The 18,192-nt window shown below is 30.7% G+C and overlaps 1 protein-coding gene across 1 annotated transcript in view; it reads left to right on the forward strand.

Moving 5' to 3' along the window:
• Window positions 1–346: 346 nt before the first annotated feature.
• LOC145248795 (uncharacterized) overlaps window positions 347–18,192 on the forward strand; it is a 35,200-nt gene continuing 17,354 nt past the window's right edge. Inside the window, exons 1-2 of the mRNA XM_080110450.1 lie at window positions 347–1,282; window positions 12,164–12,250. Coding sequence (XP_079966576.1) covers window positions 12,208–12,250 — 43 coding nt within the window. The 5' untranslated portion in view covers window positions 347–1,282; window positions 12,164–12,207. The remainder of the gene's footprint in view (window positions 1,283–12,163; window positions 12,251–18,192) is intronic.

Raw genomic sequence — 18,192 nt, forward strand, 5'->3', positions numbered from 1 at the left:
AATATATTAGTAGAGCTAAATAAAACATTTGAGAAACAGATATGGCATTTCAACTGCATAAATTTATTTTGACAGAGTTCAATACATTAGTAGAGCTAAATATAGACTTTCAAAAAACATGTATGGCAATTCAGCTACACGAATATACTTAAGAGTGCTCAATACATTAGTAGACGAAAGAATAAAATTCAGAAAACATGAAGAGCTCTGCAGTATGTTTTGAAAACCTAAATGTCAATATGTAAGTATAGATATACTGTAAGTGTTTAATATATATATATATATATATATATATATATATATATATATATATATATATATATATATATATGACAAGTATTTAAAACAAGTTTCTTATTTGAGTGCCTAATATATTTGAGAGCTCTATGGTAACTTTATAAAACATATTTCAAAATTATGTTAGATAAATTGTCTTTGAGAGTGCTCATTTCTAAGTAGACCTCTGTAGAAAATTTTTGAGACATGTTCAGCAATTTAAGTTCATATGAGTTAATAAATAGAGCTATATAGTGACTTCTGCAAACTTATATGGCACTTATCCTAGACGAGTTAACTCTTGTAGCTGTGCAATACGTAAGTAGAGTTCTGCATTAGTTTTGGGGTATGGTTCTCACTTTATTAGGGCAATAACTTGGACACATTATACTATGGACAAATCCATTGAGGACAACCAAAGGTAACCTGTTTTTTTCCACTTTGCTGAATAAGACTCATCCGTCTTGGTTCACTCTTGGGACATTAAAACAAAAAAGATGAAGAATTAAAAAAAGAATTCAAAAATGTAAATATCTTTGCAACTCATTCATTTTCACTTTCATAACACAAAAACATCTGTAAAAACTTGATAAAAGAATGCACAAACAATAAAATACAACTTTGCTGTCTTGGAATCTGAAATCAGTAGAAACTTCCCCTACTGAAATTCCTGCACACCTCAAAAAAAAAAAAAAGAAACAAAAAAGAATCCTTCCCAATGCAATACTTTTCAAGCAATTACAGTGTCAGACTTGGTACTGCAATGACTCTGTAAACTGAAAAAATATACATAATCAAAAATGTTAAGCAAAATTGATTCATGTTAACACCTCTCCCAATACCACAGATTAACTACAAAAATACTTGATAAAGCAAGACACAATTACAAATGTGTATGAAAAAAATAAAAATAAAAAAAATTAAAAAAATCAACCAAGCAATGGCTCATGATTTCCTGGTGTTTGATGGAATGTGAGTAGGCATACAGCCTGGATAATTTTCCAAGGTAAGTGATGATATTCATCATTATTGTCTTTTTGGATTAGTTCAGATATATCTCATAACTATAATTGTTTTATGTATATATTTATATGTCTAGATGTTATGTGTGCTATTTGCATGTTCCCTATAGAAAAAAAGCTACATAAAATCTACAAGTGTATTCTGATGTAAAATTAACCAGTAAAAACAATGCTTGTGTTCCTGATACACCAACTATTTCTTATTAGCATATAAGTTGAATCATGAAATGTATCTCCCTTGCCTGCCTCTCTTTATACCTCTGTATTTATCTAGATCTGTCTATCTCCCTTTTCTTATTCTTTATCCCTATTCCCCGTCTTGCTATCCCAGGTAACAGTAGGCGTCGATGAGGCACATCCAGACGCCAACCTACACGGTGCAGAGAAAGGACAGAAAAAAAACTAAGTCCCGATGTGCGTAGCAGATTAGAAGGCATTTTGCTACGCCTACATGCACCCAACATGGCAGTAGGCGTCGATCGGGCACTTCCAGACACTTACTTACACTGTTTTGAACTTAGAAATTTCAATTGAATACTACTTGACATGTGTTGGTCTAGTAGCTCCTCATTTACCTATACCTACGTCCACCCCTGTTTGGACTTAGCAATTTTCAATTGAATACACGTTGACTTGCCTTGTTCTGTAAGATTCTCATCTACATATACCTCATCCCCTCTTGTTTGGACTTAGAAATTTTTCGATTGACTACACGTTGAGAAGGCATGGTCTATAGGATTCTCACCTATCTATACCTACATCCCCTCTTGTTTGGACTTGTAATTTTTCAATTGAATACACGTTGAGAATGCTTGGTCTATAGGATTCTTACCAATCTATACCTACATCCCCTCTTGTTTGGACTTAGAATTTTTCAATTGAATACAATCTGAGAAGGCTTGGTCTATAGGATTCTCACCTATCTATACCTACATCCCCTCTTGTTTGGACTTAGAATTTTTTCAATTGAATACAATCGGAGAAGGCTTGGTCTATAGGATTCTCACCTATCTATACCTACATCCCCTCCTGTTTGGACTTAGAATTTTTCAATTGAATACAATGTGAGAAGGGTTGGTCTATAGGATTCTAACCTATCTATACCTACATCCCCTCTTGTTTGGACTTAGAAATTTTCAATTGAATAGAATCTGAGAAGGCTTGGTCTATAGGATTGTCACCTATCTATACCTACATCCCCTCTTGTTTGGACTTCGAATTTTTCAATTGAATACACGTTGAGAAGGCTTGGTCTATAAGATTCTCACCTATCTATACCTACATCCCCTCTTGTTTGGACTTAGAAATTTTTCAATTGAATACAATCTGAGAATGCTTGGTCTATAGGATTCTCACCTATCTATACCTACATCCCCTCTTGTTTGGACTTAGAATTTTTCAATTGAATACAATCTGAGAAGGCTTGGTCTATAGGATTGTCACCTATCTATACCTACATCCCCTCTTGTTTGGACTTAGAAATTTTTCAATTGAATACAATCTGAGAAGGCTTGGTCTATAGGATTCTCACCTATCTATACCTACATCCCCTCCTGTTTGGACTTAGAATTTTTCAATTGAATACAATGTGAGAAGGGTTGGTCTATAGGATTCTCACCTATCTATACCTACATCCCCTCTTGTTCGGACTTGGAATTTTTCAATTGAATACACGTTGAGAAGGCTTGGTCTATAGGATTGTCACCTATCTATACCTACATCCCCTCTTGTTTGGACTTAGAAATTTTTCAATTGAATACAATCTGAGAAGGCTTGGTCTATAGGATTCTCACCTATCTATACCTACATCCCCTCTTGTTTGGACTTAGAATTTTTCAATTGAATACACGTTGAGAATGCTTGGTCTATAGGATTCTCACCTATCTATACCTACATCCCCTCTTGTTCGGACTTGGAATTTTTCAATTGAATACACGTTGAGAAGGCTTGGTCTATAGGATTCTCACCTATCAAGACCTACATCCCCTCTTGTTTGGACTTAGAATTTTTCAATTGAATAGAATCTGAGAATGCTTGGTCTATAGGATTCTCACCTATCTATACCTACATCCCCTCTTGTTTGTCTTCGAATTTTTCAATTGAATACACGTTGAGAAGGCTTGGTCTATAGGATTCTAACCTATCTATACCTACATCCCCTCTTGTTTGGACTAAGAAATTTTTCAATTGAATACAATCTGAGAAGGCTTGGTCTATAGGATTGTCACCTATCTATACCTACATCACATCTTTTTTGGACTTGGAAATTTTCAATAGAATAGAATCTTAGAAGGCTTGGTCTATAGGATTCTCACCTATCTATACTTACATCCCCTCTTGTTTGGACTTAGAAATTTTTCAATTGAATACAATCTGAGAAGGCTTGGTCTATAGGATTCTCACCTATCTATACCTACATCCCCTCTTGTTTGGACTTAGAATTTTTCAATTGAATACAATCTGAGAAGGCTTGGTCTATAGGATTCTCACCTATCTATACCTACATCCCCTCTTGTTTGGACTAAGAAATTTTTCAATTGAATACAATCTGAGAAGGCTTGGTCTATAGGATTGTCACCTATCTATACCTACATCCCCTCTTGTTTGGACTTAGAATTTTTCAATTGAATAGAATCTGAGAAGGGTTGGTCTATAGGATTCTACCCTATCTATATCTACATCCCCTCTTGTTTGGACTTAGAAATTTTTCAATTGAATAAAATCTGAGAAGGGTGTGTCTATAGCATTGTCACCTATCTATACCTACATCCCCTCTTGTTTGGACTTAGAAATTTTTCAATTGAATAGAATCTGAGAATGCTTGGTCTATAGGGTTCTCACCTATCTATACCTACATCCCCTCTTGTTTGGACTTAGAAATTTTTCAATTGAATACAATCTGAGAAGGGTTGGTCTATAGGATTGTCACCTATCTATACCTACATCACCTCTTGTTTTTCTTCGAATTTTTCAATTGAATACACGTTGAGAAGGCTTGGTCTATAGGATTGTCACCTATCTATACCTACATCCCCTCTTGTTTGGACTTAGAATTTTTCAATTGAATACACGTTGAGTAGGCTTGGTCTATAGGATTCTCACCTATCTATACCTACATCCCCTCTTGTTTGTCTTCGAATTTTTCAATTGAATACACGTTGAGAAGGCTTGGTCTATAGGATTCTCACCTATCTATACCTACATCCCCTCTTGTTTGGACTTAGAATTTTTCAATTGAATACAATCTGAGAAGGCTTGGTCTATAGGATTCTTACCTATCTATACCTACATCACCTCTTTTTTGAACTTAGAAATTTTCAATTGAATAGAATCTGAGAAGGCTTGGTCTATAGGATTCTCACCTATCTATACCTACATCCCCTCTTGTTTGGACTTAGAAATTTTTCAATGGAATAAAATCTGAGAAGGCTTTGTCTATAGGATTGTCACCTATCAATACCTACATCCCCTCTTGTTTGGACTTAGAATTTTTCAATTGAATACACGTTGAGTAGGCTTGGTCTATAGGATTCTCACCTATCTATACCTACATCCCCTCTTGTTTGTCTTCGAATTTTTCAATTGAATACACGTTGAGAAGGCATGGTCTATAGGATTCTCACCTATCTATACCTACATCCCCTCTTGTTTGGACTTAGAATTTTTCAATTGAATACACGTTGAGAATGCTTGGTCTATAGGATTCTCACCTATCTATACCTACATCCCCTCTTGTTCGGACTTAGAATTTTTCAATTGAATACACGTTGAGAAGGCTTGGTCTATAGGATTGTCACCTATCTATACCTACATCCCCTCTTGTTTGGACTTAGAAATTTTTCAATTGAATACAATCTGAGAAGGGTTGGTCTATAGGATTGTCACCTATCTATACCTACATCCCCTCTTGTTTGGACTTAGAAATTTTTTAATTGAATACAATCTGAGAATGCTTGGTCTATAGGATTCTCATCTATCTATACCTACATCCCCTATTGTTGTGACTTCGAATTTTTCAATTGAATACAATCTGAGAAGGGTTGGTCTAAAGGATTCTCACCTATCTATACCTACATCCCCTCTTGTTTGGACTTAGAATTTTTCAATTGAATACAATCTGAGAAGGGTTGGTCTATAGGATTGTCACCTATCTATACCTACATCCCCTCTTGTTTGGACTTAGAATTTTTCAATTGAATACACGTTGAGAAGGCATGGTCTATAGGTTTCTCACCTATCTATACCTACATCCCCTTTTGTTTGGACTTAGAATTTTTCAATTGAATACAATGTGAGAAGGCTTGGTCTATAGGATTCTCACCTATCTATACCTACATCCCCTCTTGTTTGGACTTAGAATTTTTCAATTGAATACAATCTGAGAAGGGTTGGTCTATAGGGTTGTCACCTATCTATACCTACATCCCCTCTTGTTTGGACTTAGAATTTTTCAATTGAATACACGTTGAGAATGCTTGGTCTATAGGATTGTCACCTATCTATACCTACATCCCCTCATGTTCGGACTTAGAATTTTTCAATTGAATACACGTTGAGAAGGCTTGGTCTATAGGATTGTCACCTATCTATATCTACATCCCCTCTTGTTTGGACTTAGAAATTTTTCAATTGAATACAATCTGAGAAGGCTTGGTCTATAGGATTGTCACCTATCTATACCTACATCCCCTGTTGTTTGGACTTCGAATTTTTCAATTGAATACACGTTGAGAAGGCTTGGTCTATAGGATTCTCACCTATCTATACCTACATCCCCTCTTGTTTGGACTTAGAATTTTTCAATTGAATACACGTTGAGAAGGCTTGGTCTATAGGATTGTCACCTATCTATACCTACATCCCCTCTTGTTTGGACTTAGAAATTTTTCAATTGAATACAATCTGAGAAGGGTTGGTCTATAGGATTGTAACCTATCTATACCTATATCCCCTCTTGTTTTGACTTAGAATTTTTCAATTGAATAGAATCTGAGAAGGGTTGGTCTATAGGATTCTCACCTATCTATACCTACATCCCCTCTTGTTTTGACTTAGAAATTTTTCAATTGAATACAATCTGAGAAGGCTTGGTCTATAGGATTGTCACCTATCTATACCTACATCCCCTCTTGTTTGGACTTAGAAATTTTCAATTGAATACACGTTGAGAAGGCTTGGTCTATAGGATTCTCACCTATCTATACCTACATCCCCTCTTGTTTGGACTTAGAATTTTTCAATTGAATACACGTTGAGAAGGCTTGGTCTATAGGATTCTCACCTATCTATACCTACATCCCCTCTTGTTTGGACTTCGAATTTTTCAATTGAATACACGTTGAGAAGGCTTGGTCTATAGGATTCTCACCTATCCATACCTACATCCCCTCTTGTTTGGACTTAGAATTTTTCAATTGAATACAATCTGAGAAGGCTTGGTCTATAGGATTCTTACCTATCTATACCTACATCACCTCTTGTTTGGACTTAGAAATTTTCAATTGAATAGAATCTGAGAAGGCTTGGTCTATAGGATTGTCACCTATCTATACCTATATCCCCTCTTGTTTGGACTTAGAAATTTTTCAATTGAATACAATCTGAGAAGGCTTGGTCTATAGGATTCTCACCTATTTATACCTACATCCCCTCTTGTTTGGACTTAGAATTTTTCAATTGAATACAATCTGAGAAGGCTTGGTCTAAAGGATTCTCACCTATCTATACCTACATCCCCTCTTGTTTGGACTTAGAATTTTTTCAATTGAATACACGTTGAGAAGGAATGGTCTATAGGATTCTCACCTATCTATACCTACATCCCCTCTTGTTTGGACTTCGAATTTTTCAATTGAATACACGTTGAGAAGGCTTGGTCTATAGGATTGTCACCTATCTATACCGGATAGCTCTTTTTGAGCGGTCTAGATTTGCTAATGGTAATTTAAGGGTGTGTATGTCCCCACAAAAATCTAAAAGGTATCATAATTACTGAATGACCTATACGTTGGGCGTGCAATAAGTAATGCCCCTGGCCCACTTCCCGTAGCAGTACAGAAACGAAACTTGGCACAGTTATTAATCTTTCTCTGCATAGGAACCACCTAGAGTTATGCATTTATCGCATCGTTTGATGCAGCTCTGGAGACCGTTTTCGTAGAACACCCCAGATTGGTCCTCCAACCACAACGTGACTTTCAGAAATCAAGGCCTGCATCATCTTGCAAACGCTTTCCTTTCAAAAACAACTTCATAGCTGGGAAGAGGTGAAAGTCAGAGGGTGCAAGGTCAGGAGAGTAGGGAGGATGGGGCAGGATTTCATAACCATGCTTCTGATCTTCGCGGTTATAAGGGTGTGTATCTAAAATGTATCATAATTACTGAATGACCTATAAATACTATAAAATATTAAAATGTACTAAAATATTATTATAAAATACTAATTGGTACTAAATCTACTTTTAAACACTCAGAGGAACTATTATGAACTAAAAGTTATAGTATAATACAAAATTTCCTTTAAATACCATGAACTACTAAAAAGTAGTAAAAGGTTATTATAAAGTACTAATAGGAACTAAATCTATTTATAAACTGCAAATGGTACTATAATCAACCAAAAAGGTATCATAAAGTATTAAAATGGACTATAAATACTATAAAATACTAAAAAGTACAAAAAGATTATTATAAAATACTAGTAGGCACAAAATCTACTTTTAACTTACCAAAAGTACGATTATGAACTAAAAGGTATCATAACGTTGTAACTGTCCTATAAATACTATAAAATAATAAAATCTACAAAAAGATTATTATAAAATAATAATAGGCACTAAATCGTCTTTTAAATTCTCAACCGTACTATTATGAACTAAAAGTATCAAATTATATAAAAATGTCTGATAAATACTGTAAAAACCGAAAAAGTACTAAAAGATAAAATACTAATAGGCATTAAATCTACTTACAAAATACGAAAGGTACCATTGTGAACTAAAAGATATCACAGAGTATAAATGCCCTACAAATTCTATAAAATACTAAAAAGTACTAAAACATTATTATTATAAAATACTAAAAGGAACTAAATCTACTTTTAAACTAGAAAAGGTACTAATATGAAATAAAAAGTATCATAAAGTACTACATGTCCTATAAATAATAAAATACTAAAAGTATTAATAGGCATTAATTCTACTGATAACTTACGAAGGGTAATATTTTAACTAAAAGATATCAATCATAAAGAGTAAATGTCCTTAAAATAACAAAATGTACTAAAAGATTATTATGAAATATTAATAGGCACTAAATCTACTCATAAATTTCCAAAAGTGCTATTTCGAAATAAAAGTATTATAAAGTACAAAATGATTTATAAATTTACTTTTAAACTACCAAAGGTACTATTATAGACTAAAAGGTATATAACGTACCAAATGTTATATAAAAGAAAATTATAAATTACTAACAGGCACTTAATCTACTTATAAATAATCAATGGTACTATTTGGAATTAAAAGGTATCATGAATACTAAATGTCATATAAATACTATAAAATACTAATTTATTTATATTTAAAATACTAAAAAATACAAAAAACTATTACAAAATACTAATAAATACTAAATCTATTTTTAAACTACCAAAGCTACTATAATGAACTTAAAAGTATCTTAAAGTACTTAATTTCCTATAAATAATATAAAATACTAAAAAGTTTATTTAAAAATACTAATAGGCACTAAATCTATTTATAATCTACCAAAAGTACTATTATAAACTTAAAGGTATCATAAAGTACTAAATATCTTCTAAATACTATAAAATACTAAATACTAAAAGTTTATTAAAATAACTTTACTTTAAAACTACGAAAAGTACTAGTATGGACTAAAAGGTATCAAAAATTACTAAATACCATATAAATACTATCAAATACAAGAAAGAACTTAAAGATTATTATAAAATACTAATAGGCACTAAATCTGTTTATAAACAACCAAAGGTACTATTATAAACTAAAAGGTATAATAAATATTAAATGTTCTTTAAATGCTAAAAAATACTAAAAAGTATTAAACGATTGTTAAAAATACTAATAGGAACCAAATCTACTTTTAAACTAATGGCACGAATATGAACTAATAGGTATCATAAAGTACTAAATATCCTACAAATATTATAAAATACTTTATTATCTACTTTCAAACTACCAAATGTACTATCATAAACTTACATGTATAATAATGTCCCAAATATCCTATACATACTACAAAACATTAAAATGTACTAAAAGATTATTTAAATAAATACTAATAGCAATTTAATCTACTTATAAACTACAAAATATATTATTATGAACTAAATGGTATCATAAAGTCCTTAATATCCTATAAATACTTATAAACTACAAAATATATTATTATAAACTAAATGGTATCATAAAGCCCTTAATATCGTATAAATACTATAAAATACTTATAAACTACAAAATATATTATTATGAACTAAATGGTATCATAAAGTCCTTAATATCCTATAAATACTATAAATACTTATAAACTACAAAATGTATTATTATGAACTAAATTGTATCATAAAGCCCTTAATATCCTATAAATACTATAAAATACTTATAAACTACAAAATGTATTATTATAAACTAAATGGTATCATAAAGTCCTTAATATCCTATAAATACTATAAAATGCTTATAGACTACAAAATGTATTATTATAAACTAAATGATATCATAAAATCCTTAATATCCTATAAATACTATAAAATACTTATAAACTACAAAATGTATTATTATGAACTAAATGATATCATAAAGTCCTTAATATCCTATAAATACTATAAAATGCTTATAAACTACAAAATGTATTATTATGAACTAAATGATATCATAAAGTCCTTAATATCCTATAAATACTATAAAATACTTATAAACTACAAAATGTATTATTATGAACTAAATGATATCATAAAGTCCTTAATATCCTATAAATACTATAAAATACTTATAAACTACAAAATGTATTATTATGAACTAAATGATATCATAAAATCCTTAATATCCTCTAAATACTATAAAATACTTATAAACTACAAAATGTATTATTATGAACTAAATGATATCATAAAGTCCTTAATATCCTATAAATACTATAAAATACTAAAAAGTACTAAAAGATAATTATGTAATACTAACAGGAAAGAGTTGAGAGTCAGACAGAGTAGACCGAGTCGGTGGCCATGGGGAGAAAGACTGTCCACGGTAATTGTTCACAGTAAGGGAAGGTGTCGAATGTAAGAGTCTGGGACTAGATTTGCGACTTTCCACTGGGGCAAACATCTGGAATGAAGTTGTTGTAAGTACCACCGAGACTTTGAGTTGTACGAATCTTTAATTGCAGCTTTTCTGAGGACCCATCAAATAAAGACCAAGAATGGTCTAGGTATGTTTCTCCATTAGTCGATGTAAAACCGCAGGGAGTTATTTGCTATTGTAAATGCTGCATTTCTGTTGTTAAACTGCATCTGTTAATATATCACCAATGTTGTAAGTGTTGCACACGCATCAATACAATGAACAATAGAAAAACCAGATTAGAAGATCACAATGTTAGACGGTCATAAACGAACACATATATACACGTCATATAGATGACCGTGACACGTATATACAAACATATATACACTCTGTGTACACACATTTATTAGAACATTTTATAGCACTAGACGATACACCGATACGGACACGTATATTTATCTATATATCTATAAAAGTGAAAATGTCTCTGTGTGTGTCCGTGTGTGTACATTTCTCTACCAAACTACTTTGTCAATTTTCAGTCTACAGACTCGAGAGTTGACATAAGGGGTATTGAGATTTGGGAAAATCTTTTTAAGAGGCTTTCGGTCAGAAATTTGGCTGTAAATGGGTCAAAGTTCAATTATTTGACCCTTGAAAACTCTACCAAACTCCTCTGCCAATTTTAGGTCTAAACACTTGAAATTTTAGATGTAGATTACTTGTACTTGGCTCAAACTTTTTAATTTGATTTGAGCCCAAAACAATAAATGTTTAGGATTCAAAATTAGGGTCAAAGTTTTAAAAAATGTGACCTCTGTGATCTCTACCAAATTACTCAACCAATTTTTCGTCTAAACATTTAAAATTTTACATAAAGTGTATTCAGACATAGGGCAAGCTTTTTAATCGGTTTTTGGCTGAAAATCTGGCTGACAAGTAGTCAAAGTTCAAAAGATTTTAACTTTGCGGTCTCTAGCAAACTATTCAGCCAATTTTGAAAATTTACATAAAGGGTATTCAGACATGCAGGAAGCTTTTTAATCAGTGTTTGGGCGCAAATTTTATTTTCAAGAGGTCAAAGTTTAAAGAGTTGACTTTTGCAGACTCTACCAAACTCCTCCGCCAATTTTGGATCTAAACACTTGAAATTTTAGATGTAGGTTACTTGGACATGAGTAAAAAATATTAATATATATACATATGCACATAAAGTTATGAACGGTACGTAGGGCCCAAGCAAAGATGGCCTGAACGTTATGTTACGAGCCACGTTACAACAATTTCTTTTCTTTTTTTTAAATTATATGCCTTAACCTTAACCACAACATCGCCAACTATGTCACAACAATTTCATTTCTTTTTTATTTTGAAATTTTATACCTGGGTATAACTCTAACCACAAGATCTCCACCTATGTCACACCTATGTCACAACAATGTCACACCTATGTCACAACAATGTCACAAGAATGTCATGCCATCATTTGTGTAGTATCACACCTTTTTGTTTGAATAAACAACTGTTTCTTCTTTTTTTCAGTTGAGTATTATGCGATAGGAGGATTCCAAGTGGTCATTGGCCTCATGTGTGTTGGCACCGCCGTGATTACTTATCTCTTCAAAATTGGTAGGAATTGGCTCTGACTCTGAATTTCTTTAAAAATTCTATTTCAAAAGGTTTTATAAATGACTGAAAGTAACGTTTATATTCTTTTCTCTTGCACAAAAATGTTTACTATCTTATAGTATTTATAGGACTTTTAATACTTTATTATACCTTTTAGGTTGGTTGGTTGTTTTTGTTTTACGGCATATCAACCTTTTTCAGGTTATTTAATGCCGAATCTAGTTATTTTGAGGAACGATTTGTAATGGAGTATATTTGTTTTTTTAAGTCGGATTCTATTTCACCCATAGTTGGGACCCTAACAGGTACTACCACTCCGGGTCAGAGTGGACCTGGAGCAATGGCAATTAAAGGGTGGCTCCACACTCCCCAAGGCCCGCAAGGTGGGGCCTCACCATCGGATATAGTTTTAGGTCATATCCAGGACCATGATACCTTTTAGTTCATGGTAATGCCTTTTGTACTTTATAAGTAGACTAGTGGGGGTGTCCGGTGTTGCCTGGGTTTTTCGGTGGTGTAGTAAGGATCCATAAGGGGAGGGCGTCAAGACAACTATAGCAGGGGTGTCTGGGTGTGTGTAAGTAGTGTAGTAAGGACCCCCCCAAAAAAATAGCCAGGGGGGATCAAAACAACAGTAGGCAGAGGTGTTAAAAAAACGTGGTAGCAGACTGGCGGAGAAAAATAGGTTTTAAAAAACGTGACGTCTTTATATTTTATCTATCGGGGGTACCCGGCGTTGCCTAGGTGTTTAGAGGTGTGTGTTGGGGGAGGGGTAAATCAAAACGCAATGGAACATAAAGAATAAGCGTGTTTAAATATTATATATAAAAAATCAATATTAAAACTTCTTTAAAAATCGGAAAAACAGCAAAAAGAAAACCCCAAAAAACTAACGTAATGCAAACGAACGATGTTAAAATTTCTTAAAATTGGAAAAACAAAAACAAAAAAACGCGAACGTGGCGGGGAAAAAAAACTAAAAAAAAAATGAATGTGATGCAAAACGAACGATGTTAAAACTTCTTAATCAAAAAACAAAAAAATAGCGAAGGCGAAAAATCGCATAAATAACCCTTTTTCAGTAATAAAAGTTTAAAAATCGAAAAATAAATTATCTGATACCTGAGATCGAACCTGCAATCTAAAGATAACAAAGCTGCCACTTTTAAAATTGTGTCATGACCGCATCTAGGTCGCTTTTTATAATAATTAAACTAATTCAAAAACCAGCGTCTTTTGCGCATGCGTATTTGCCTAGATTGTAATGAAGGAACGCTAACCCTCCCTGTAGAAAAGTGCCCCGTTGAGGGTAAAGGAATTAATGTTTTTAGCCAATTTTTCGATATTTGTCGTCCGAAGGTTCGAGCTTCAAAATGATATATATCTGGTGAAAATCCGTCGCCTCTGTCGAAAGTCTTTGCGAAACACACACACACACACACACACACACACACACACACACACACACACACACACACACACACACACACACATACACACACACACAAAACACACACACACACAAAACACACACATTTTGCCTTTAATATATATGGATAGATTTAGTGCCTTTTAGTATTTTATACTACCTTTTTGGACTTTTTAGTTTTTTATAGTATTTATCATACGTTTTAATTCATAATAGTGCGTTTAGCACTTCTAGTACTAAAAGATTTAGTACTTTACTAGACTACCCGTGACCCGTTGGGTCAGTATGTTATATTAGCTATGGAATTAGTGTATGAGCGTGACACTTGTGATGTAAAGAAAATAGTTTTTTGTGACATAATGGAAACATTTCTATGAAAGTATACTTAAATGACAAAACTATGAGTCGTCCTGCTTATAATTTTTGAAAAAAACAAACAAACTTACAGCCATTGAATTATAAGTGGTTTGCCATACTTATAGGTAAATGTGCACTGAACAGATACCATAATACTTAAAGTTAAATTTTGATATATCTTTTAATTTAAACGCAAAAAAAAACAAACAATTGGGACACTGAAAACATACATAATAAAACAATACGTTTTATTGTCGCATTGATTATTCATTTGTAACGAAAATTAAAAAAAACATTTTCGGGGTAATCTATTTATGTTGGTAGTGTAGAAGAAAATGTATGAATGTTTTTAAAGAAAGGTGTATTAAAAATGGAAAATAAATTATAAAAAAAATGAAGGCGGTGGATAAATCGCCGTTGCAAAATGCTCTTATGGTTGTCAACCGAGTAAAGTAAATTTATTTGTAAGAAAATTGCGTTGAAATAAATTAAACGTAATACGGAAATGAACAATGTAAAAAATGCAGAAAGTATTAACGATTGTTTATTTGCATAATTTAAACGCGAAAAAAAAAACAATTGGGACGCTGAAAACGTACACAGTAAAACAATAATTCTATTGTCGCGTTGATTATTTGTTTATGTACGCATGCGCAACCGGAAGTTATAAACCAAATGTTGGGGTACAACACCCGTTACAAGGTTATTTGAGTTTTATAATTATATAGATTGTACCTATGATATCTTTTGATACTATATAGTACTTTGTAGTATCTTTTAGTTCTTTATAGCATTTATAGTAGCTTTAGTAAAATATATCTTATCTATGTTATAGCCTCATGCAGCCTTCATTTTCGTTTTTGATTTTTATTTATTTGCATATTTAAGGTAGACAATTCCTATTATATAATTCAATTGAAAAAGTAAGTTTGTGGTGAATGAATCTTGATTCCTACGAACGCTAAAAAAGAAATGGCATAATTGCCATACTCTCTCCTTCTCTGCTTTGTTTGAATTAACTTTCTTCTTCACTCCTCAAGGAAGTTTTCACAGAAACGTGTGAACTAAAAAATATTTTCAATGAAATAAACAGCACATTTTCCTCTTTAAAATATTAAGAAGTAACAATTACATAATTAATAATATAAAATATAATATAAATATAAAAAATATACAAATATAAATAATATAGAATGAATATTATAATATATTATATAATATAACATATTTTATATTATACAAAATATTTTTATAATATACAGGGTTTGCCAAAAGAAGCTAACGGATTTAAAATTTGATTAACTTCCTCAATATTTAAGTTATGCTTACCAATTTTCATATGTAGGTAGATGAGCTTCTCCGTGATTTTTTGAGATATACTACGATATCATAGTCTACTTATTCTAATTTTATTTCCGCAACTTAATCTAGGGTATGTTTTTCACAAGGTCTAATGTCCACCATTTTCATTTTCACACTCTTGTGCTCTCTGCAGGGCATTGTCCAGCAGATCACTTAATGTTTCAAGGCTTATGGTCCTAATTTCCTCCTCTATATTATTTTTAAGGGCATTTATTGTGGCTGGTTTGTTTGCGTATACCCGTTCTTTGAAGTAACCTCAAAGGAAGAAATCTGCACATGTGAGATCTGGCGAGCGGGGTGGCCAATTTATCTCACAGCCACTAGAAATTATTCGGTTGCTGAATATGTCCTGGAGTAGATTTAATGTTTTTCGTGCCGTATGCACCGTTGCACCGTCCTGCTGGAATTGATCGAGAGACCCCAATTTTACTTGATCTCCTTCTTACTGATGTGGATGGATCCTCGGCCACACTTTCTGCTAATCTCTGACGATTCTCATCACTTCTTGCCGTACAGGGTCTACCAGATTACGAGAGGTCACATACAGACCCTTGCTCATGAAATCGAGCCACCATAGCTTTTATTGCATTGGAAGAAGGGGAATTTCTTGTGTTGATTTCGTCGAAATTCTCTGAGTTTCTGATATTGACTCATTCAACCGAAAATACGACTCTACAATTAATATTGGCTCGTCGGGAGTGTAACGACTCATGACGACCTTGGAAGGGTTAATCTAGATGATTTGAAAAAATAAAAAAATATATATAAAAAATTAAGAAAATTATTATTATTTTTTTAATCATCAGCTTCTATTGGGAGACCCTGTATAATAATATAAAACTTTTACTATTAAAATACATTACATGATAATTAGAAAATAAATTGATTCTTTTTAAGCGTTCCTGGAGAGTTCTATAATCGAACAGAAAAGTGTTGGGTTTTTTTACAAGGGCCCCAGAAAGTACCAAGTTGTACTGTTCCATTTTAGAAATTCTAGAATGTTTCATTTTCAATGACTGTAAATAGGCGCTAATAGTGTCATAACTTCAGTTATGAAATCAGCTCTCAGAATGAACGCTATTTTAGGGCAATCTTTCAACTATTTATGATTCTGGCTTATTTTTCCTGGGATAAATCTAGCCATAAAGAATTTCTGAAACACGCCAATTGCAAACGCCCTCACAAAGAACTGGGCTCTTGGTAAATATTGATTTTCTGATCTTATGTTTTGACTAAAGTAATATTATTATTTCTCAAACATGATTGTTATTTACACTGCGTAAAAGCTAGATTAACCTAAAGCCGGATTTATCTCCCTTGTTTTTACTGTTTACCTGTTCAATAAATTCTTTTATTTTTCTCCTTAACTTCTTTTAATTTTTTTTCCAATATATATTGTCTAGACGCGTTCTTGCACGTGACAATACTAACCCAACTTTCCTTGTTTTATTTTATTGCAGACTATTATTCTCATCTTACTTAGATGTTGTTTCACGACGTTTCGGCCAACTATTTCTCTGGCCTTCGTCAGGTGATAAGATGAGGATAATAGTTCGCAATAAAATAAATTAATAAATAATACTCATCTCAATAATGAATTCCAATTAAATAATATATTTTTTTAATTGAATAATATATATATTTCAATTAAATAATATATATATATTTCAATTAAATAATATATATATTTCAATTAAATAATATATATATATTTCAATTAAATAATATATATATTTCAATTAAGTAATATATATATATTTCAATTAAATAATATATATATTTCAATTAAATAATATATATATTTCAATTAAGTAATATATATATTTCAATTAAATAATATATATATATTTCAATTAAATAATATATATATTTCAATTAAATAATATATATATTTCAATTAAATAATATATATATTTCAATTAAATAATATATATATATTTCAATTAAAAAATATGTATATTTCAATTAAATAATATATATATATTTCAATTAAATAATATATATATTTCAATTAAATAATATATATATTTCAATTAAATAATATATATATATTTCAATTAAATAATATATATATTTCAATTAAATAATATATATATATTTCAATTAAATAATATATATATTTCAATTAAATAATATATATATTTCAATTAAATAATATATATATATTTCAATTAAATAATATATATATTTCAATTAAATAATATATATATTTCAATTAAATAATATATATATTTCAATTAAATAATATATATATTTCAATTAAATAATATATATATATTTCAATTAAATAATATATATATTTCAATTAAATAATATATATATTTCAATTAAATAATATATATATTTCAATTAAATAATATATATATTTCAATTAAATAATATATATATATTTCAATTAAATAATATATATATTTCAATTAAATAATATATATATTTCAATTAAATAATATATATATTTCAATTAAATAATATATATATTTCAATTAAATAATATATATATATTTCAATTAAATAATATATATATTTCAATTAAATAATATATATATTTCAATTAAATAATATATATATTTCAATTAAATAATATATATATTTCAATTAAATAATATATATATTTCAATTAAATAATATGTATATTTCAATTAAATAATATATATATATTTCAATTAAATAATATATATATTTCAATTAAATAATATATATATTTCAATTAAATAATATATATATATTTCAATTAAATAATATATATATTTCAATTAAATAATATATATATATTTCAATTAAATAATATATATAT

Source organism: Euprymna scolopes, chromosome 27 (assembly GCF_053919585.1).
Source record: "Euprymna scolopes isolate OS-2025 chromosome 27, ASM5391958v1, whole genome shotgun sequence".
NCBI lineage: Eukaryota > Metazoa > Mollusca > Cephalopoda > Sepiida > Sepiolidae > Euprymna > Euprymna scolopes.